Here is a 22,764-nt window from a genome sequence, read left to right as displayed (position 1 = left end):
AAAGGTCGTTTGGTCCAGACCCATGGCCCCAATCCAGGGGGAAAAGAGGGTGAAAAAAGCCTTCAGTCCCTGAGCTTCCCACAAAATCCCACCAATTCGTGAGCTCCCCAAGCTCAAGAGTTGAAATCCCACCAAATCTCACCCTGGAAAGTTCTGCCCCCTAAGAAATCCTATATAAGCCCTGCCTGCTTTTCCATTCACAGTTGCTTGCTCAGGAGCAGAGGCAGCCACTCCTGGATTTTTCCCGCCCAGTAAGTCTCCTATGTGAGGTTTGCTGTGCAGTGTGACTTCATGGAGCTGTTACACTCTCCCCCAGCAGAGCAGACCTATAACACTTATGTAGACGAAGCCTTTTTCTTCAGACCTCTAATACGTACGAAATGAATCCCAGGAGGGCTGGGTGGTGGCATACCCATAAATCCTAGCTCTTTGGATGCTGGTGTGCAGCATGTGCACACGAGGATGTTGAGTCTGAGGCTATCCTGGGCTACATAGTAGCAAGCCGTCTCAAAAATAAACAGAGCAGGAATGTATTTCCTAACTTGAAACAAGATCTGGCTCCTGTGTAAGCCTAGAGATAATTGCCACTGCGCCTGGTGACTCAGAGCCTTTATAAACTTTTCAGGGGGTTGGGGGCATGTAAAATGGCTCAGGGGTAAGGGCTGAGCCTGAGGACCTGAGTTTGATCCCCGAGAGCCTGTTCTCTGACCTCTACATGCACTCCGTGGTACACGTTCCTTCCAAATATAATTTTTAACTCGGTGATAGCCTACTACACTAATATTGAACGATTCCTGCCTATCAAACTGAGCAATTAACGAGAGAAATTAGTGTTAACAGAATTTCGAATTTCATTTAAGCTAGGGATTGAATCCCCGGTCTCAGGCACGCTAGGTAAGTACCTTACCTCTAAACTACATCCCGGACCTTTCTGATTTAACACCTACACCACTCAGGATGCTCAGACGGAAACTCTAATCTCCTCCTTGACAGTTTCGTTGCCGTGACGACGGCTGTTGTGGCGACCAGCTCCGCCCTCCCATTGGCTGCTGCCGAGCGGCTCGCGCTCCCCTCTACGGACTTCATTGGTCGGCGCGCCCACAGTCACGACGTGTCGTAAGTGAAGTGTCGCAACACGGAGGCCTCCGGTGTCTTGTCCTCGAGAGCGGAGGAGGCCATCAAGCTCAGGCTGCGATGGCCGGCACTCCAGGGCCAGAGATCCGCGAAAAGTTCCAGGCGGCGCTGGCCCTGTCTCGGGTGGAGCTGCACAAGAACCCGGAGAAGGAGCCGTACAAGTCTAAGTACGGCGCGCGCGCGCTGTTGGAGGAGGTGCGCGCGCTGCTGGGCCCGGCGCCCGAGGACGACGACGAGCGGGCTGCCGATGATGGGCCGGGGGACCAGGCCCTGGGCGCGGCCGAGCCACGGGATGCCGAGGGCCCTGGAGCGCAGCGGGCGCTGCGGCTCGCGGTGGTCGAGTTCCACCTTGGCGTGAACCACATCGATACGGAGGAACTGTCTGCGGGCGAGGAGCATCTGGCCAGGTGCCTGTGGCTGCTACGCCCCTACCGCCTGTCGCTCGACTGCGTGTCTCTCTACATCCAAGCGCAGGTGAGATGTTGAGGTGGAGCTCTGCGCCCGATAACTCCTCTTGGCTGGGGATGTGTCTCCGTTGGTTTAGTCCCCAGCATCGCAGAACACCGGGCCTGTAATCGCAGCACTCGGGAGGCTGCGGCAGGAGGATTGCTTCGAGTTTCTGCCTAGCCTGGGTTGCAAAGCGAAGCTTAGTCCCTTTGAATTTATCTTAACACCTACTCAGCGTCTGCTTGCGAACTCCCTCTGAGCTCTCACCGCCTACTCCAGCCTCGCTTGCTGTCTTCCTTAGTCCTGGGCAGAACATTAGCGTCTGAGTCTGGGCTTTCTAACTTCTTGACCAGCTCAGTTTCATCCTATAAAGAAAAATCCAACGTGATTCAAATGCTATGAAAATGAGAAGGGGCAGCAAGAATAATCCAATCTTAGTTCAAAACAAAATGTCCAAAGTCTTCAACAGAAAAGAATTCCTACCTTTTCCTCATAATGTGACTCAAGACCTTTTTAATAACTTTACTTTTTTGCTTGTGTTTAGACAGGGTTTGACGTCTCTAGTGCTTAACTTAATCTTCCCGTCTCCACCTCCTGAGTGCTAGTATCCTTCCTGCTCCCCCTTTCAGACAGGGTCTTGTTTCGTAGCTGAAGGTGGCCTTAACCCATGACCCTCCCGCCTCAGCCTACTTGCTGAGATTACAGGAATGAGTCACCACGACTGACTCTTGTTTTAGTAACGTTCATTGGTCCAAACTGATTTCTCCTTCCAGCCTTCAAATTTTTATAATACTGTGTCTCATTTATAGGATGCATGGTTTATTAAGAAGCAAGTCTGACTTTCTGCTTTGGAGAACATAACACTTCAAAATTCAAATAGTGGCGCACGTCTTTAATTCCAGTGCTTGGGAGGCAGAGGCAGGCGGATCTCTGTGAGTTCGAGGCCAGCCTGGTCTACAGTGAGAGTTCCAGGACAGCTAGAGCTGTTACACAGAGAAACCCTGTCTTGAAAAAAAAAAAAAACAGCAACAACAAAACAGAACAACCATTTCCAGGAGCCACATGTTGAAAGCAGAGAAGTGGCTCCCGCGTGTCGTCCTCTACATGCACGTCTCAGTACGAACACACCTATACACATACAGATGATAAATGGATTGTAACACACAGCTTTTGAAAGGGTTTTAAACCTTAAACATTAAAATTATTCCACTATTACAGCTGTAGTATTAGGAACCTTTACATGGTGTAAAGAGTGCATCTGCAGTGCATACTTTATTTTATTTTATTATTTTTAAAAATTGTTTTGTTGCCAGGCGGTGGTGATGCACGCCTTTAATCCCAGCACTTGGGAGGCAGAGGCAGGCAGATCACTGTGAGTTCGAGGCCAGCCTGGTCTACGAAGTGAGTCCAGGACAGCCAAGGCTACACAGAGAAACCCTGTCTCAAAAAAAAAAAAAACAAAAAAAAATTGTTTTTTTAAGCCAGGGTTTCTCTATGTGGCCCTGTGTCCTGGCAGGAAGCAGAGTGGTGAAAACAAAGAGGGCCACTGCTGTTTTATCAGGAAATACTGACCTTGACACTATGAGCCACGTTAATTGAAAGCGTTCAATGATCGTTTTGCTTTCCAGAATAACCTGGGCATCTTGTGGTCTGAAAGGGAAGAGATTGAAACCGCACGGACCTACCTGGAGTCGTCAGAAGCACTGTACAATCAGTACATGAAAGAGGTGCGTTGTGTGGCAGATAAAACCGTAGATTTGGACTGAAACTAGTCAAGAATTGATGGGCTCTGGAGATGGCTGCCTTTATAAAGTGCTTGCCACGCACACGTGAAGCCCTGAGTTTTGACCCCCAGAACCCACGTACAAGAGCTGGTGTTGTGGTGCGTACCTGTAATGGCAGTGCTGAGGAGTCAGACACAGGGGACTGGTGCTTGGGGACCAGCCAGCCTGTCCAACTCAGCAAGTCCAAGCCAATGAGTGACCCTGGCACAAAAACAAACAAACAAACAAACAAACAAGGCAAGGCGCTGGCTTCTGAGGAACACCTGAAGTTGACGTTTGTCCTCCACAAGCTGAAGCACACATATGTGCACACACAAGAATTTCCTATTCATGATATTGATGTGATTTTTCAGTATAGCCAGAATTTCTCTTTAGAGCTGTCTGAAATTATTGCATATTGAACACTGAGATTCTTAAAAATAATAGAGAGAGTATAATGGCAGAAATAGTTTAATATAATTAGTTATAAAGGAAATATTCTAGCAGTGTGTGGTGGCACATGCCTGTAATACCAGCACTTGGGAGGCAGAGGCAGGCAAATCTCTGTAAATTCAAGGCCAGCCTGGTCTACAAAGTGAGTCCACGACAGCCAGGGTTATACAGAGAAACCCTGTCTCAAAAACCAAAAACAAACAAACAAATAAATAAAAACAGAAAAAGAAAGAAAAAAGGAAATATTCAAATGTTATCCAAACATACTATTTGAATATTTTTATATTAATTTATTTTAGATTTACTATTTCATTTTGTGAGCTGGGTGGTGATGGGCACACCTTTAATCCCGGCACTCAGGAGGCAGAGGCAGGTGGATCCCTGTGAGTTCTAGGCCAGCCTGGTCTACAAAGCTAATCCAGGACAGCCAAGGCTACACAGAGAAACCCTGTCTCGAAAAACAAACAAAACCAACAATAATAACAAAAAAAACCTATTTCATTTTGTGTATAAGAGTGTTTGCTGCATGTGTACTTATGCACTCTGTGCGTGCCTGGTGCTCTTGGAGACCCAAAGAGGCTGTCAGATTCCTGGGAACTAGTTACAGATAGTTTTGAAACCAGTGTAGGTGCTGCGAGCCAACCCCAGTGAGATCCGCTTCAAGAACAACCAGTGCTCCTAGCTACTGAGCCAACTCCACCTCGTTTTTGTATTTAGACTAGAGATTTTATTTGTTTTCACTAAAGACAGCCGTGCTTTAAGGGAAACCAGCTACCTGAACAACACACTGGACATCTTTGCAGGCGTGATGTGATACCAGACTCACCCAAAGCGCTGGTTAAGCCTCGTGAAAGCTCCTGTAAGGTTGAGGGAGGAGGAGCGTGAGTTCAAGACCAGTACCACACAGCGACCATCACAAACCCAAACCAGCGCCTCAGCAGACCAGGCTTCGCTTCTGCAGCAGTTCTGGGCAGGGCCTGAGAGTTTGTGTTTGAGCAGGGTGACATTTATGCTGCTGCTGTGATTACTGTGCTCTGAGAGGCCTGCTTCAAGTCCGTGTGTTTCCTGATTATTTTCCCTTGTCTGAAATGCAGCTTATACAGTTGAGCATTTCTGTATAAGAAGCAAAGCTTCTGTGTAAGATCCACCATAGCTTCCTGCCTTCCTGCAGGGTGGCACTCAGGAAGTACTGCCCAATTTCAGGGGCTCTACAGAAGTTAGGTGCAAATTGTCACTTCAGGGGTCACAGTCCTGGAAGACAGCAAACCACCCTGCTACTACTGTCTGCCTCTTCACTTTTCTTCCATGAATGAAAATTCTAAGGCAGAGTATTTTTCTGTGGATTACCACTGTTGCAGTTACCAGCTTTAAAATCCATTAATAGGGCTGGAGAGATGGCTCAGTGGTTAAGAGTACTGCCTGCTCTTCCAAAGGACCCGGGTTCAATTCCCAGCACCCACACCACAGCTCACAACTGTCTGTAACTCCAAGATCTAATGCTCCCATACCAATGGACATAAATTAAAATTTAAAATAAAATATTTTAAAAATCCATTAATAAAATCCTAATTGTTTTTGTTTGGGACAGGCCTTCACTGTGTAGCCAGAATTGGTCTCAAACTCATGATCCTCCTGTCTCTACCTCAGGAGTGGTGACTGAAGCGCCACTTCTGGCTGAGAGTCAGAGTTTTAGATATCAGAGCGATGCTTTACTTCATAAGCGGTAGTTAGAGAACCTACAGACACTTATCAGTGACTTACAAAAACATATCATCACAACTTGATGACGCAGGTCCTATTGCTGTCCTAGTTTTATGGAGAAGGAAACAGAGCACCAGAAATTAAATGACTTACCCAGAACAAATAATGGAGCTGGGATTCAACCTACACCATACCTTGTTTTTGTTGTGGGTTTGACCCAGGTTCTAATGTAGCCCAGGTTGGTCTTGAACTCACTGTGTAACGGAGAATTAGAATGACCTCAGACTCCTCATCTTTCTGCCTCTGCCTCCCAAGAACTGCTCTAACAGGCGCGGTCTACCCTCTCCTACTAGAACTTACATTTTAAGTGACATGCTCTGCTGCTTCATTAGTAGGCGAGCTTAGACTAGAATGCAAAAAGAATGTGTTCCTATAGAGCTATAATCAAAATGATAGTAGTTAATAAAAAAGAATGCACTGTATGTGGAACATGTACACCATACTTTCCAGTTTGCTTTTCCAGTCTAATTTGTTAGCTATTGTTAAACTATGTACCAGGCCCTGTGCAAAATGCTGAATGGACTGTGAAAAAAATTATCACTACCGTAACAGGCTCCCTTCCCTTGAGGGTAAAGATTAGAACAAACAGAATCAAATCAGCCCAGAATTTTTAGGATTTTACAGGCCTTTATCACATCCACATTCCTAATACCCTGCTTTTTCTTAGGAATATCTCCATGTTAGAGATGTCATTTATTTGCGACAGCACCTCACTGTGGAGCTCTTGCTGTCCTGGAACACACTGTGTGGACCAGGCTGGCCTTGAGTTTGGAGAGATTCTGCCTCTGCCTCAACCTGTTACTTCCCTGTTGTAGTACTAGGAGACAAGAACCCATAATGTAAGGATGCTGAGCATCGGCGGTCCTTCCTCAGGACTGTATGAACCCATAATATAAGGATGCTGGGCATCTGCGATCCTTCCTCAGGACTGTATGAACCCATAATGTAAGGATGCTGAGCATCTGCGATCCTTCCTCAGGACTGTATGAACCCATAATGTAAGGATGCTGAGCATCGGCGGTCCTTCCTCAGGACTGTATGAACCCATAATGTAAGGATGCTGAGCATCGGCGATCCTCCCTCAGGAATGTGTGTATGCGACAGCTTTACATATAGCACACCTCTTTGTACTGAGTTATGCCTCCATTTCAGTTCACACTGATTAGACTGTTAGTATAACGTAGGTGTGAGGCCCTTAGCGTGAATTATACATGGTAGTGCATACCTGTGAGGCAGGAGGATCAGGTCACTGTGATTCTCAGCTGTGTAGAAGTTTAAGACCAACCTGGGTTACATGATAACCTGTTCCTTCTCAAAAACAAACAAAACAAAACAGGGAGCTGGAGAGATGGCTCAGCAGTTAAGAGTACGATCACCTCTTTCACACGACCCGAGTTCAGTTCCCAGCACCTACAAGGCAGCTCACACTGCTCTTAACTCATGTTCCCTGGGATCCGATACCCTCTTCTGGTCTCATCAGGCACCAGGCACAGGGTGGGGCACACACATCAATTTACATACAAATGTCTTTTTAAAATCTTTTTAACGTATTCACCTTTATGTGCATTGGTGTTTTGTCTAAGTGGAATGTCAGATTTTGGAGTTACAGATAGCTGTGAGCTGCCATGTGGGTGCTGGGAGTTGAACCCTGATTCTCTAGAAGAGCAGTCCGTGCTCTTAACCACCCAGACATCCTCCACCCAATAAAGTAAGTTGTGGGGTTATTTTGGGTTTTGTTTTGGTGTGTGTTTTGTTTTTCGAGACAGGGTTTCTCTGTGTAGCCTTGACTGTCCTGGTCTCGCTTTGTAGACCAGGCTGGTCTCGAATTCACAGCGATCCACCTGCCTCTGCCTCCCAAATGCTGGGATTAAAGGTGTGTGCCACCACGCTTGGCTTGGGTTTTTCTATTTTAGATTATAATTTCATCCTATCTCCCTTCTTTTTCTTCTGTCCAAACTTCTGTAGGTTTTTTGTTCGTTTGTTTTTGTTTTTTGAGACAGGGTGTTTGTTTGTTTTTTTTGTTTGAGACAGAGTTTCTCTGTGTAATAGTCCTGGCTATCCTAGAACTCTCTTTGTAGACCAGGCTGGCCTCAAACGCACAGAAATCTGTCTGCCTCTGCCCCTTGAGTGCTGGGATTAAAGGCATGCACCACCATGCCCAGCTGAGACAGAGTTTTTTAATGTAGCCCTGGCTGTACTAGAAATCACTCTGTAGACCAGGCTGGCCTTGAAGTCACAGAGATCTGCCTGCCTCTGCCTCCTGAGGGCCAGGGTTAAAAGCATATGTAATCACTGTCTGGTTTATGTAGGTTTTTAAAAATGCCTTCTTAGTAGACAGAGCAGCATTCAAAATACTTAATTATTCAACACCTATATAATTCTGGCTCTGAAAATACTGACACCATAGTATTGCCAGAAACTCCTACCCTGGGCTACATAATGAGTTCTAGGCTAGCTTGAGCTGCAAAGTGAAACCTGTTTTTTTGTTTTTGTTTTTGTTTTAATATGTGCATTGGTGTTTTGCCTGCATGTATGTCTGTGTGAGGGTGCCAGATCCTCTGGAACTGGAGTTACAGTTGTGAGCTGCCATGTGGGTGCTGGGAATTGAATTTGGGTCTTCTGGAAGAAAAACTAGTGCTCTTAACCACTGAGCCATCTCTCCAGCCCTGAGACTTTCTTTAAAAAAAAAAAAAAAAAGTAAATGCCTGCCTACAGTCCCAAGTAAGAGGACGCTGAATCTGAGGCCAGCCTGAGTTTCAGAATTACAGAGTGAGGCCATCTCAAAGACAAAGCTCACTTCTCCAGTTCCTCCAGAAGAGGGCGCTTGGTGTTTGTCATTAAAGCTGTAAGAGCTGTGTTCTTTAACCACAGATTGGGAGCCCGCCTCTTGACCCAGCTGAGCATTTCCTTCCTGAAGAAGAGAAGCTTACTGAACAAGAGAGGTCCAAAAGGTTAGTCTTCATAGAGACCACACGTGTGCCTTATAGTCTCACTGTATGCTTGCTCAAGAACACACACTTGAGCTGGGTGGTGGTGGTGCACGCCTTTAATCCCAGCACTCAGGAGGCAGAGGCAGGCGGATCACTGTGAGTTTGAGGCCAGCCTGGTCTACAAAGCGAGTCCAGGACAGCCAGGGCTACACAGAGAAACCTTGTCTCGAAAAACCAAAAAAAAAAGAATGCACACGTGGGGCTACACAGATGGCTCAGAGGTTAAGAGCGCTGCTGCTCTTGCAGAGGTCCTGAGTTCAATACCCAGCAACCACATGATAGCTCAGCATGTGTAATTCCAGCTTTAGGGGAGTATGCCCTCTCTGGCATTCAGTATACACAGTAAATAAATACTTAAAACTTTAAAAGTTAAGTCTGTTTCTTAACTTGATGTAAATCCCCCCCCTAAAATAAATAAATAAAAAGAATTCACACATGGTGTTTGCTGCTTCCTATTGTTCCTCTAGGACAGTGTGAACTCATTTGTCATTTACAAGTTACATGACTTTGTTCAACTCTGAGACTCAGTTTCCTTGGTTTGTCATAGAGATCTATACATAAAGTTTTCTTAGAAACTGTAAATCATTATGCAAACGTCAGTTGTTGTTGTGTTGCTTTACAGATTTGAGAAGGTTTATACTCATAACCTGTATTACCTGGCTCAAGTCTACCAGCACATGGAGCTGTTCGAGAAGGCTGCTCACTACTGCCACAGCACGCTGAAGCGCCAGCTGGAACACAACGCCTACCATCCCATGGAGTGGGCCATCAACGCGGCCACACTGTCGCAGTTTTACATCAACAAGGTCTGTATGGCAACGCAGTTCTGGACGGCCTTGCTAATGCGTGAAGGCAGGGCCAGATGTGCTGTCAAGCCAGGTAGCTGGTGTTTGTTTAGAACTGCGTGGAGATACAGCCAGCTGCCTCAGCAAAACAGTATTGGAGTGCTTTGATACATGACTGAGTATTTCAGATCTTTAAAAACATACTGTTGTTATTTATCGCTTGAGAATTTCAAGCACACATTTTGATCATGTTCTTCCCCCTCCCCCTACTTTTGAATCTTTAAAGAGCTGTCTTTGCCAGTGCCCTGCATATGGCCAGCCCCTCAGGTGACAAGTTACCTAACACCAGTTCCATTCAGCAGTTAGCACACTGTCCACTTGACATTTGTCGTGTGCTACCTTAAATTGCAGATTTTTATCTTGTTGCAGATAAAACTTTATCTTCATGTAATGTTAATCTTACAACTATGAGGATTTGTCTGAGGAAGTTGACAGTTAAATGTGGGCTTTGATAAAAGCATGTGATGTGTTTCAGTTACTTTTCAGAATTTGCTGCTCTCTAATAATCATTTTTGGTGTTGAAAATATATGCTGAGTTATAGCGTTCCAGGTTTTATGACAGACTATCCCCCGGAGACAAATTTGAGCTTCATAGCTACTTATCCAAATCACTTAGTGTTGTGTTGTATTTTGGGTATACCCGTTTCTTTTCCAGTTCTTTGGTTTCTAATACTAAAACTCTTTCTTTTTTTTCTTTTTTCTTTCTTTCTTTCTTTTTTTATCTTTTTTCTTCTTCTTCTTTTTTTTTTTTTTTTGGCAGGGTGTTACTGTGTCAGGCCTAGCTGGCCTGAACTTTGTTCTGTATAGAGCAGGGTGGCCTGGAACTCAGAGGTCTGCCTGTCTCTGCCTCCAGGCACTGTGGCTAGAGGCGTGCACTCCCCTGTCCAGAGGAGAAATTACTTCTGTTTGTAGCTCTAGTTCCCAGAGCTCTGTCATGGTAACTCTCAGCCCATAGCCTTTTCCTCACTAATCCTTTGTCAGCTGGTTCTGTAAGCGTGCCCTGTGTTTGAAGTATTGTCCCACAGAATGTCACTCAGAAAATCTGTTAGCAAGAGAGAAAGGGCCGTGGTGACTGTGGCATCGCTTCTAGGAGTTTGGTCTAAGATCAAACGTGTAAGTAAGGCTTTCTGCATTCAGCCAAATCAAACTCCTGTAGCTCCTATAACTGCCTCACTGTGGCCAGCAGCAGCAGGCCCTCACTGGCTCCTTCCCTCCAGCTGTTGGGCCCTTTGTTTTGTTTTGTTTAGTAACTTTAAATTTTCTTGTTCAGTATGAATTTAATTATTACCTAAAACTTCTTGGCCATTCATAGCTCTGAAATGTCTGGATGTTGAGCATCTGACTTTGAAGTTGTTAAACATTACTTTTGTGGAGCATGTGGTAAATTTCATGAGCCCTTCCTGTACTCCATGCCTTTTTCCCCTACATCACAGTCAGCTAAGTCTGTCACAAAAAGAAATTTGAACCATGTTTTAAAGTGATGTTGCTTGTATCGTTACCATCTCCATCTGCTTTGGTGTTGCTGCTTGGCAAGTCCCGCATTAACCAGCTACGGTATTTTTTTGAACCATAAGATGCACTTTCTTCCCCAAAAGGGGAGGGGGGGCAGGAATTAGGGTGTACCTTATGGTCCAATTGCTGTTTTGACTGTTTTTCTTGTTTTACTGCTCTAAAAACTGGGTGCATCTTATAGTCAGGTGTGTCTTATGGACCACAAAATACAGTAACCAACGGGCACAAGGCATTCTCTGTCTTTAACAGTGGCTGTTCATAGAAAGACAATCTGGACAGAGCCAAAGTGGTAATGGTTTTAGGACACTGTAGAGAGCCAAGTCATGTTTCTTCATGTGACCTATAGCTGTCTTTTGGTTGGGGATTTCATAACATTTGGAGGTATGGATGCTGCTGGCCTGTGGATTCCCATGGCACCCAGCTGTTCTGATAACTCTGAATTCAGCGTGAAGCAGAGAGAGATTACTATGGAAGTCCTGCCAACCAAATTGATCTCAAGCAAACATTCTCTCTGAGGGCAGCTTCCACCTAGAAGGTGGGCTTCGTTCTGCTAGGTGATCTTGCATTTCCATGACAGAAGTCATGTGTTTGGGTTTAGCACAGAGTCTTGAAATGTTTAAGAAAAATTTTGTAAAAAAAAAAAAGAAAAGAAAAATTTTGTGCCAGATTTGAATCATGAATTCTTCACAAGTGTTGGTAAAGTAGTTACATAAAGTTTATCTGTAGAAATCTGTTGACTCAGAAGCTTGCTGGGAGCCTCATTGTGGTGTCCCCTCCAAAGGCTTTGGAAGACAGGACTCCAAGTAAACACTGTTTCAAAAAGACGAAAACAAAAAAAAGAAGAGGCCAGCCTGGTCTACAAAGGGAGTCCAGGACAGCCAAGGCTGCACAGAGAAACCCTGTCTCGAAAAAACAAAAAAAAAAAACAAAAAAAAAAAAAAAAAAAGAAGAAGAAGAAGATAGGACTCTCTCTTCCTAGTTTTTGCCTGGGTGGTAGAAATAGAAAAGGGATCTCTAAACCTCAAAGAGTTACAGTCCCGGGACAGAGTGGAAATGGTCTAAGAGTGAATGAGCCGTGCCTGGGGCTTTGGCTAGTCGGGCTGAACCTGAGGGCGAGGCGGGGTGATTGTAGTGTAGCCCCGTGTCCCTGGATGCAGGAGGGGAGTGGACCGTCAGGCTGCAGTCTTCTTGCCACAGGTTTGGATCATTATCTGGAGTGTGTGACGTTGTTAATTTATTCTCTGGGGTAGCTTTTTTTTTTTTTTTTAACCAGATAATACTGTTTTCCATAGCAACTACAAGACTCCTTCACTGGGGAACTTTCCCTGATAGTATAGCTTTTCCCCTAGTAATAGATACTAGTAATCATAAACAAGGCTTTGTCATAGTAACATTTGCTCTTGCTTATTTTCCCAATAGCTCTGCTTTATGGAAGCTAGACATTGTCTGTCCGCCGCTAATGTTATTTTTGGTCAAACTGGAAAAATCCCAGCTACAGAAGACAGTAAGTTTGTGTGTATATTTCGTTATATAGTTTCTCACTAAGACAGTGTTGCCTATGTAAGTCTTGAACTCAGGGTCCTCCTGCCGTGGCTGGGCGGTGGCGGCGCACGCCTTTTAATCCGAGCACTTGGGAGGCAGAGGCAGGAGGGTCTCTGTGAGTTCAAGGCCAGCCTGATTTACAGAGAGAGGTCCAGGAGAGCTAGAGCTGTTACACAGAGAAACCCTGTCTCGAAAAACCAAAAAAACCAAAGATGCCCCTGCCTTAGCTTTCTAAGAACTGCAATTGCAGGTGTGGGCCAGACCCTGGTTGCTACATAGTTAAAAATCTGTCTGGAATTCTGAAACTTGGTTTTCTTTTTTCAGATTGATTTATTTTATGCGTTTTATATGTTTTATTTTATGTGTTCTGCCTCCATGTGTATATGTGTGCCACATGTGTGCATGGTGCCTGCAGAGATCAGAAGAGGGTGTCTCATTCCACAGAATTGAGGTTAGAAGTGATTGTCAGCCATAGTGTCAGTGCTCAGACTAGAACCAGGGTCCTCTGCAAAGGGTAAGAGCTCTTAACCACAAGTCTGTCTCTCCAGCCTCAAATTTGAAACTGTTTTAAGCTTTAGAAAACCTTTAAGAATACAATTATTCATATGCCTTCCCCTGAATTCACTGTTGCTTTTTGTCTGTTTATGGGTGGTTTTTTGTTTTTTTTTGTTGTTGTTGTTGTTTTGTTTGTTTGTTTGTTTTGTTTTGTTTTGTCTGGAATTTTAGCATCCCAGAGGCTGAAGCAGAAGGATCACCACAAATTTTAGGCCGGTTTGGCCTGTGTAACGGTTTCAAGTCAACTGGGACAATAGAGTAAAACCCTAACACAAATAAACCAACACACACACACACACATACACTCTCTCTCTCTCTCTCTCTCTCTCTCTCTCTCTCTCTCTCTCTCTCTCTCTCTCTCTCCCTCCCTCCCTCCCTCCCTCCCTCAGTGTAGTTGGCAGATTCAGGAAAGAGTCTACAGCTCAGGATTGCATGCTGCCTTCAGCTAGCACATCTCTTTAGTTTTCTGTCCTCTGAGGCGGTTCTCCGGCCACACCCTCTCTTCCACCACAGTGTTTGAAGAACAATGGTTATTGTATAGAAAGCCTATGGTTTGGGGTTTATGTCACATTTCCTTTTGCCATGATTAGGATGTTGGCCAGTGTCCTGCTCACGTAAGAGCTGACTTCTCACACTGTCTTTCCTTAGACAGGTTTTATTTGGTTGCCTCTTGGTGCGAATGCAATGCTAGGGATTTAGCAAGGGCCTTGTGTGTGCTAGGCAGGCTGAGCTGATCCCCAGCACAGAGGCTGGGAGGGCTGAAGAGAAAGGTGAGGAATGACAGTGTTAACTGTTTCCACATGCTTTCTGTCACCATACAAAAGGATTCTTGGATGTGGTATTTGTCAAAAATAATTTGGCAGTTTTTAATTTTTATTTATTTATTTTTCTTTCTGTTTTTCTCCAGACAGTGTTTCTCTGTGTAGCCTTGGCTATTCTGGACTTGCTTTGTAGAGCAGGCTGGCCTCCAGTGTATATCGATCTGCCTGCTTCGGCCTCTGAGTGCTGGGATTACAAGTGTGCATCACCACTCCCAGCTGAAAATAATTTGGCAGTTTTTATTTAAAATATTTTAAATTGTGTAAACTGTTTAACCTAGTAAATGCCATTTCTAGAAATGAGTCCAGACTCCAGGCAAATGTATGTACAGAGGTCTGTACCTAGAATTGTTCGTAATAAGAAGAATTAGAAACAGCGTGTTCCCTCTGCTGGAAGAATGGCTAAAACAGGAAGTGTTTTCAAAATTAATCTGCTTAATTGCATGTAATACTGTATTAAAAAAAAAGTTTAGAAGTTGGTGATAATAGGTTCAAATTTTTAAAAATATGTTCAAATTTTAAATGGTATAATATATAAAGAAAAACTATTGAAAATGAAATATATATTGTCACCTCAGTTTTACCTGCAGATAAGATAAGAAAACTAGGGAGCACAGCAGCTGTCTGGCACTTTGGTGCCTCATACTTGGGCCTGGGTAGGCTTAGTGAGGGCCCCCTGCCGTGTAGTCAGCACAAGCTGAAAGAGCCAAACACAGTGCACAATGCAGACAACACTGACCATGGCCTCACAGTCCCTGTGTGGTTTTAGCCCCTGAAGCTGAAGGAGACGTGCCAGAGCTTTATCATCAAAGGAAAGGGGAAATAGCAAGATGCTGGATCAAGTACTGCTTGACTCTGATGCAGAACGCACAGCTCTCCATGCAGGTATGCACATGGAACCCACCTGCAGCTTCCAGTGGAGCTCAGCAGGCCCACTGTGTGTGTGTGTGTGTGTGTGTGTGTGTGTGTGTGTGTGTGTGTGTAAGCATGTGAGCACTTAGATGCCTGGGTGTGTGCAGGTAGGGTGCACATGTATGTCTGCCTATAAAAAACAGGATAACCTTGGGCTTTTTTGAAACAGAGTCTCTCACTGACCCTGGGACTAGGTGATTGGGTTGGGCTGGCTACCCAGCAGGCCCTGGGATGCTCCTGTCTCTGCCTCGCCAGCCCTGAGGTTCCCAGTGCGCAGCACCATGCTCAGCGTTCTGTATGGGCCCTGGGAGCCGCCTGCGGTCCTCATGCTTCCACAGCCAGCACTTCCTGACTGAACTGCCTCTCTAGCCCTATTTGTAATTTTCATTTTAACAGTCTCACTGTAATCTAAGCCAGCTCCTCCCTCACCTCTCCATCCTCCTCCCTCAGCCTCCAGAATGCTGTGATAATGGGTGTGCACCACACCTGGTAAGGACTGTACAGAATACCACCTCTTTCTGGAAAACTCTCTTTCAGCTAGGCTATAGGGACTATGGGAGATGGGGTCAGCATCATATTCAGATTGCTATGTACTTGTCCCAAGAGATAGTAGTTATTTTAAAAATTAATTGTGGAATAAATAATTTTTTATCTTCCACCAATTCAGTCTCCTCCTTGACTCTGCACTCCTAAGTCATTTACATTTGTTCTGTAAGCTGGCACAGTAGCACATGCCAGTATTCAAGAGACAGAAGCAGGAAGATCTTTTTGAGTTTGAAACCAGCCTGGTCTACATAGTGAGTTTCAGGACAGCTAGGGTTACATAGTGAGTGCAGCAGTTAGTGTACACACAGCCGGTGCAGCAGTTAGTGTACACACAGCCGGTGCAGCAGTAAGTGTACACACAGCCGGTGCAGCAGTAAGTGTAGACACAGCCGGTGCAGCAGTGAGTGTAGACACAGCCGGTGCAGCAGTGAGTGTAGACACAGCCGGTGCAGCAGTGAGTGTACACACAGCCGGTGCAGCAGTTAGTGTACACACAGCCGGTGCAGCAGTGAGTGTAGACACAGCCGGTGCAGCAGTTAGTGTAGACACAGCCGGTGCAGCAGTTAGTGTAGACACAGCCGGTGCAGCAGTGAGTGTAGATACAGCCGGTGCAGCAGTTAGTGTAGACACAGCCGGTGCAGCAGTTAGTGTAGACACAGCCGGTGCAGCAGTTAGTGTAGACACAGCCGGTGCAGCAGTTAGTGTACACACAGCCAGTGCATCAGTTAGTGTACACACAGCCAGTGCAACAGCCAGTGCAGCAGTTAGTGTACACACAGCCAGTGCAACAGCCAGTGCATCAGTTAGTGTACACACAGCCAGTGCAACAGCCAGTGCAGCAGTTAGTGTACACACAGCCAGTGCAACAGCCAGTGCAGCAGTTAGTGTACACACAGCCAGTGCAGCAGTTAGTGTACACACAGCCAGTGCAGCAGTTAGTGTACACACAGCCGGTACAGCAGTTAGTGTACACACAGCCGGTGTAGCAGTTAGTGTAGACACAGCCAGTGCAGCAGTTAGTGTAGACACAGCCAGTGCAGCAGTTAGTGTAGACACAGCAGGTGCAGCAGTTAGTGTACACACAGCCAGTGCAACAGCCAGTGCAGCAGTTAGTGTGCACACAGCCAGTGCAGCAGTTAGTGTACACACAGCCGGTGCAGCAGTTAGTGTACACACAGCCGGTGCAGCAGTTAGTGTAGACACAGCCGGTGCAGCAGTTAGTGTAGACACAGCCAGTGCAGCAGTGAGTGTACACAGAGCCGGTGCAGCAGTTAGTGTACACACAGCCAGTGCAGCAGTGAGTGTAGACACAGCCGGTGCAGCAGTTAGTGTAGACACAGCCAGTGCAGCAGTTAGTGTAGACACAGCCAGTACAGCAGTGAGTGTACACAGTAGTGTACACACAGCCAGTGCAGCAGTGAGTGTACACAGAGCTAGTGCAGCAGTTAGTGTACGCACAGCTGGTGCAGCTGTAGAACCACCCACACTAAGGTAAGTGGCTTCAGGGCTCTGGCCTGAGCACAGCTCTGCAACTTTGTAGCTCCGTGCTTCTGGTAGTTTTCTTTTCTTTTTGTTTTTGTTTTTGTGGGTTTTTTGTTTGTTTGTTTTTTTGAGACAAGGTCTCTCTGCGTAGCCTTGGCTGTCCTGAGCTCACTCTGTAGACCAGGCTGGCCTCAAACTCTCAGCGATCCACCTGCCTCTGCCTCCCGAGTGCCGAGATTAAAGGCGTGCGCCACCATGCCTGGCTCTGATAGTTTTCTTAATGTCTCCGCCTTGGTTTTCTCACTAGCAAAACAGATGATAGTGCCTGCTTAGTACTGTTCTGTTGTTATGAGAACTGACACATATAAAGGCCTCAGGAAGTACCTGAGTGTCTAAGGCAGGTGAGTTGGCTCAGCAGGTACAGGTGCTTGCCACCAAGTCTAAGGACCAGATCCTTAGGACCCACATTACAGTAAATGGAGAGAACCAACTGTGACAAAGTGTCTTCCGGCCTCCTCACATGGTCCATGGCACACACACCACAACTAAATAAATCTAATTTTAAAAAAGAGTATCTGAAATATACTAAGTCCCCATCACATGTTAACTATATCTTCATAATTCTTACTAATGTACATGGGACCTTAACCTCTAGCCCAAGAAGGAATAGAAAACAAATTATATTATTATATAGATATATAACTTCCTATTATTATACTTTTGTTTTTCTATTTGTGTTAAGGGAAACATAATAATTATAATTGTAAATAATATAGAACTTAGACAACTGTAAAAATAATACACCCAGAAGCATAAGTTTGAGAAAAGATCATTTTGGAAAAAGAAAGACAAGACAAGACAATCTGTGGGCTGAAGATACAACTAGTAGTGTGCCTGCCTAGCATGCACAAAGCCATGGGTTCAATCCCCAGCACTGCATAAATGAGGAGGGTGATACAGGCCTGTAATTCCAGGACTCAGAGGTCGGCAGGAAGACCAGGAATTCGGGGCCATCCTTGGCTTTGTAACAGATTCAAGGCTAGATTAACCTGTAGGATCCCTTGCCTCAAGAGACTTGGGAGGGATAAGTGTGAGTGCAGTGGGGGAGAAGAGAAGAAAAAAGAAAAAAAGAATGTTAAAAGATGTCTGGTGTCAGATGGATGGCACATGCATATGATCTTGGCACTCAGGCTGTGAGTTACAGCCAACGTGGGGCTCCATGGACACCTGGCATTCATATTTCCCATCTCTCTCTCTCTCTCTCTCTCTCTCTCTCTCTCTGTGTGTGTGTGTGTGTGTGTGTTTGTGTCTGTCTGTCTCTCTCTCTGTCTCTCTCTCACACACACACACAGACATACACACAGACATCCCCCCCCCCCACATTCCCCCACGCATACACCACACACACACACAGGTATGTGGGCACACATTTTAAGTAAAAATAAATAAATCTTGGGGTGGCGGGGAAGATGTAAGACCTCAGTGGGCCAGGGGTGTGGCTCCTAGAGGAACATTCACTTAGCATATTCATATTCGGGAAAGATCATAGAGCCTGCTCAGCTATGATACACTTTTAGTATTTTTTAATATATTTAATTTAGCTAATTAATTGTGTGTGTGTGTGTGTGTGTGTGTGTGTGTGTGTGTGTGTGTGTGTGTACATGCATGCATGTGTGGGAGATCAGAGGACAACCTGAAAGACCTTGTTGATTTCTCCACCATGAGGGTCTCAGGGATCAGTCTCTGGTTGTCAGGGTTGGTGTCAGATATTCTGGCCTGGCACTCATTGTGTAGTTCAGTTGACTCGGCCTTGCAGCCATCCTTCCCCCCACCCCACCCCACCCCCACCTTAGCCTTGAGTACTGGAACTACAGATGTGAGTGTCAGATTTTTTTTTAAAGATTTATTTATTTATTATTATGTATACAGTGCTCTGCTTGCATGTACTCCTGCAAGCCAGAAGAGGGCGCCATATCACATTACAGATGGTTATGAGCCACCATGTGGTTTCTGGGAATTGAACTCAGGACCTTTGTAAGAACAGGCAACGCTCTTAACCACTGAGCCATCTCTCCAGCCCAGAGTGTCAGATTTTACTGTTAGATTGGCTATGTGTTTGGAACCACCTGTGTAGACCAGGCTAGCCCTGAGCTCACAGAGGTTCTGCCTCTGCCTCCTGAGTGAGGTCTTTGTTTCTTCTTCTTCTTCTTCTTCTTCTTCTTCTTCTTCTTCTTCTTCTTCTTCTTCTTCTTCTCCTCCTCCTCCTCCTCCTCCTCCTCCTCCTCCTCCTCCTCCTCTTCCTCCTCCTCTTCCTCTTCTTCTTCCTCTTCCTCTTCCTCCTCTTCTTCCTCTTCCTCTTCCTCCTCTTCTTCCTCTTCCTCTTCCTCCTCCTTCTTCTTTTCTGCACAGGGTTTCTCTGTAGCCTTGGCTGTCCTGGACTCCCTTTGTAGACCAGGCTGGCATCGAACTCACAGCAATCTGCCTGCCTCTGCCTCCCAAGTGCTAGGATTAAAGGCGTGCACCACCACACCCAGCTGTTTGTATGTTTAGATTTATTTTATTTTATGTGTATGAATATTATTGTATGTCTGTGTACTACATGTGTGCCTGGTACCCATAAGTTAAAGTCGGATCCTCTGGACGTGGGCTTACAGATGGTTTTAGTCCTGCACATGTGGTGCTAGGAACTGAACCTGGATCTTCTACAAAAAAAGCCATCTCTCCAGCCCCAACTCTTTGTTCTTTGAGACTGGCCTTTGCTGTCTATCTACCTACAGCCAGCTGCGGAACATGCTGTTTAGCCCAGGCTGGTCTCCATCCTGCAGTCCTCCTGCCTCTGCCTCCCAGATGCTAGGATTACAGGTATGCTCCATCTCAGAAGCAACTGAGGTTTATCTTCAATTCTGACAGCAGCTGAGTGTCCTGCTTAACTATGACTTCTCCTTTTCCTTTAGGACAACATAGGCGAGCTTGACCTTGACAAGCAGTCGGAGCTCAGAGCTCTCAGGAAGAAAGAGCTGGACGCGGAGGAGAGCATTAGGAAGAGGGCTGTCCAGTTTGGAACTGGCGAGCTGTGTGATGCCATCTCTGCAGTGGAGGAGAAAGTGAGGTACCTGAGACCGCTAGACTTTGAAGAAGCCAGGGAACTTTTCTTGCTGGGTCAGCACTATGTGTCTGAGGCCAAAGAGTTCTTCCAGATTGATGGGTATGTTACGGACCACATTGAAGTTGTCCAAGATCACAGCGCTCTATTCAAGGTGCTCGCATTCTTTGAGACGGACATGGAGAGGCGATGCAAGATGCACAAGCGCAGGATAGCCATGCTAGAGCCCCTGATTGTGGACTTGAATCCACAGTACTATCTGTTGGTCAACAGGCAGATTCAGTTTGAAATCGCACATGCTTACTATGATATGATGGATTTGAAGGTTGCCATTGCTGACAAGCTCAGGGATCCCGACTCACATATTGTGAAAAAAATAAATAGCCTGAATAAGTCTGCGCTCAAGTACTACCAGCTCTTCCTAGACTCCCTGAGAGACCCCAATAAAGTATTTCCTGAGCACATTGGGGAAGATGTTCTCCGTCCTGCAATGTTAGCTAAGTTCCGGGTAGCTCGTCTTTATGGCAAAATCATCACTGCAGATCCCAAGAAAGAGCTAGAAAATTTGGCAACATCTTTGGAACATTACAAATTTATTGTTGATTACTGTGAAACTCACCCTGAGGCTGCCCAGGAAATAGAGGCTGAGCTAGAGCTCAGTAAAGAGATGGTCAGCCTTCTCCCAACAAAAATGGAGAGGTTCAGAGCCAAGATGGCCCTGACTTAACCTTGGTTCAATGGAAAGGGACCATGCAGCCCCAGGCGACTCCTCCACCCCGTAGTGAGCCAGGCCCAGCTAGAGCCTCACATGCAGCCAGGGACCTGAGGCTGTGCTAGCACCTTAAGCAACATACAGTTAAGTGAGGATTTAGACCTAATTATGTAAATTGCCTTGCTAAAGTGACAGGTGTTTTGCATTTTCAACCGCTTGGTTTCCTAAGTATAAACATTTCCTGCCTTGATTTCTAAATGTTAAGTACTCTGTTGACTAGTACTTGCTAGACTTCATACAAGGAACAAAACTGGGCAGTGTACCTGGCAGAGGAGCCTGCTGCTGTGTTGAATTTGAGAAAGTTACTTTGTATAGTCATTCTTTGCAAAATACTTACTTTCATAAACTCCTAAATAAGACTTTCCTTTTTGAAAATACTAAAAACTTAAGTTAATTCACAATATTGTAAAATGGCTCATATTAATTATAGGACTAAATGCCTTGCACATAATAAATTTACTTGTTTCAACTAGTAAACATGTCTGTTATCCCTTTTTTTTCTTATAAAAATGGTCCTTTTTGAAAAAAGATTTATTTTTATGTGTGTATATGCATGTGCCAAGTGTTTGTATGCAGTGTCTGTGGAGGCCAGTGGAGGGCACCAGGGAGCTGGAGTTACAGACAGTTACTTCTGTGTGGGTACTGGGCACCAAGCCCTGGCCCTTCTGCCGAGCACCACCACGCCCGGCACCCTTTGATATTATCATACAAATTATAGTGTATTTCAGTCACACTCCTGTCGCCCTGTGTTGTCCCGTCCCATTTCCTCAGTCCCCTTCCTCAGAAAGGAAATGTGTCTTCAGTGAGGACACATTAAAATAGAAAACCTAATGACCATAGTTTATCGTCAGAGAGTCCCAATAAACCACATCCTAAAGTTTGTAAAAGTTGACATTGTTCGTATGTGCTGGCCATTTAAGGAAATGCAGAACTCAGAGCTGAGGATGTGGCTTGTTGGTAGAGTGCTTGCCTAGCATGGGCAAGGACCTGGCCCAGCATCCAGGAGGGTGGGAGGGAGGATGCTGGCACGTCCAGATCAGTTGTAAGATTTCCTGTAGATCGAGGCCAGCCTGGTCTACAAAGAGAGTCCAGGATAGCCAAGGCTACACAGAGAAACCCTGTCTCGCAAAAACAAAAAAAAAAACAACAAAAAAAAAAGATTTCCTGTAGAAGCCGGGCCTGGTGGCGCATGCCTTTAATCCTAGCACTCAGGAGGCAGAGGCAGGTGGATCTGTGTGTGTGTGTGTGTGTGTGTGTGTGTGTGTGTGTGTGTGTGTGTGTGTGTGTTGGGACAGTTTACATTTTCTAGGCACAATGAATGGTTTGTGGAATTTTAGCAAGAAGACTGATTATTATTGTTTTTGTTTTTGTTTTTTTGAGACAGGGCTTCTTTGTGTAGCCTTTGCTTTCCTAGAACTCACTTTATAGACCAGGCTGGCCTTCAACTCAGATCCCCCTGCCTCTGCCTCCTGAGTGATGGGATTAAATGCATGGACCACCATTGCCTGGCTTTGGTTAGAATTTTTAAGAAGCCAACTCCTATGGCCTGGGAACATGGCCCAGTTGATAAAGAGTCCTTGCACAGCAGGCTCAGAGGCCTGAGGTCAACCCCAGCACCAGACAGTAGACATGGTGCTCCACGCTTGTGCTCTCAGTACTGAGGAGGTGGAGGCAGGAGGGGGCAGAAGCTTGAGATCTAGGGTAGCTACCTACTCAGCCTGAGGCCAGCCTGGGCTATGTGAGGCCAGCCTGGGCTATGTGAGGCCAGCCTGGGCTATGTGAGGCCAGCTTGGGCTATGTGAGGCCAGCCTGGGCTATGTGAGGCCAGCTTGGGCTATGTGAGGCCAGCCTGGGCTATGTGAGGCCAGCCTGGGCTATGTGAGGCCCTGTCTGAAAGAGAAAGAAAAGGATGGAGGAAGGAAGGGAGCAAGGGGACTAGCTTCTGCAGGGAGATGGGTTGACACAGTTGATCCAAGTAATGACAAGGAGGCTTGGACCTGGGTGATGGGGTGGCGACAGTCAGTTTCCATTTTGGAAGCAGAAGACATGCTAAAAGGTTTTTGAGGTAGAAGAATCAAGAGCCACAATAAGTTGAGGAAGCACACAGGAGTCATGTTTTATGTGAGGCC

At 45.8% G+C, this 22,764-nt stretch overlaps 1 protein-coding gene across 1 annotated transcript; it reads left to right on the top strand.

Annotated features, from left to right (window-relative positions):
- The first annotated feature begins 1,116 nt into the window (after nt 1-1,116).
- KIFBP (kinesin family binding protein) lies at nt 1,117-21,112 on the top strand. The gene is made up of 7 exons (XM_084751812.1): nt 1,117-1,608; nt 3,210-3,308; nt 8,430-8,509; nt 9,171-9,354; nt 12,325-12,409; nt 14,590-14,705; nt 19,715-21,112. The coding sequence occupies exons 1-7, from the start codon at nt 1,195-1,197 to the stop codon at nt 20,588-20,590; spliced, it is 1,854 nt and encodes a 617-aa protein (XP_084607938.1). The 5' UTR covers nt 1,117-1,194; the 3' UTR covers nt 20,591-21,112.
- The last annotated feature ends 1,652 nt before the right edge of the window (nt 21,113-22,764 follow it).

This window comes from Acomys minous (assembly GCF_964271855.1).
Source record: "Acomys minous genome assembly, chromosome: 13".
NCBI lineage: Eukaryota > Metazoa > Chordata > Mammalia > Rodentia > Muridae > Acomys > Acomys minous.
Note: the sequence above shows the minus strand (reverse complement) of the source record. Positions and strands in the feature narration are given on the sequence as shown.

Excerpts from the sequence above, each read along its gene's own strand:
- KIFBP (XM_084751812.1), top strand. The coding sequence starts at position 1,195 with ATGGCCGGCACTCCAGGGCCAGAGATCCGCGAAAAGTTCCAGGCGGCG. Across the intron at positions 1,609-3,209 it reads CTCTCTACATCCAAGCGCAG|AATAACCTGGGCATCTTGTG; the intron begins GTGAGATGTTGA and ends TTTGCTTTCCAG. Across the intron at positions 8,510-9,170 it reads GAACAAGAGAGGTCCAAAAG|ATTTGAGAAGGTTTATACTC; the intron begins GTTAGTCTTCAT and ends GTTGCTTTACAG.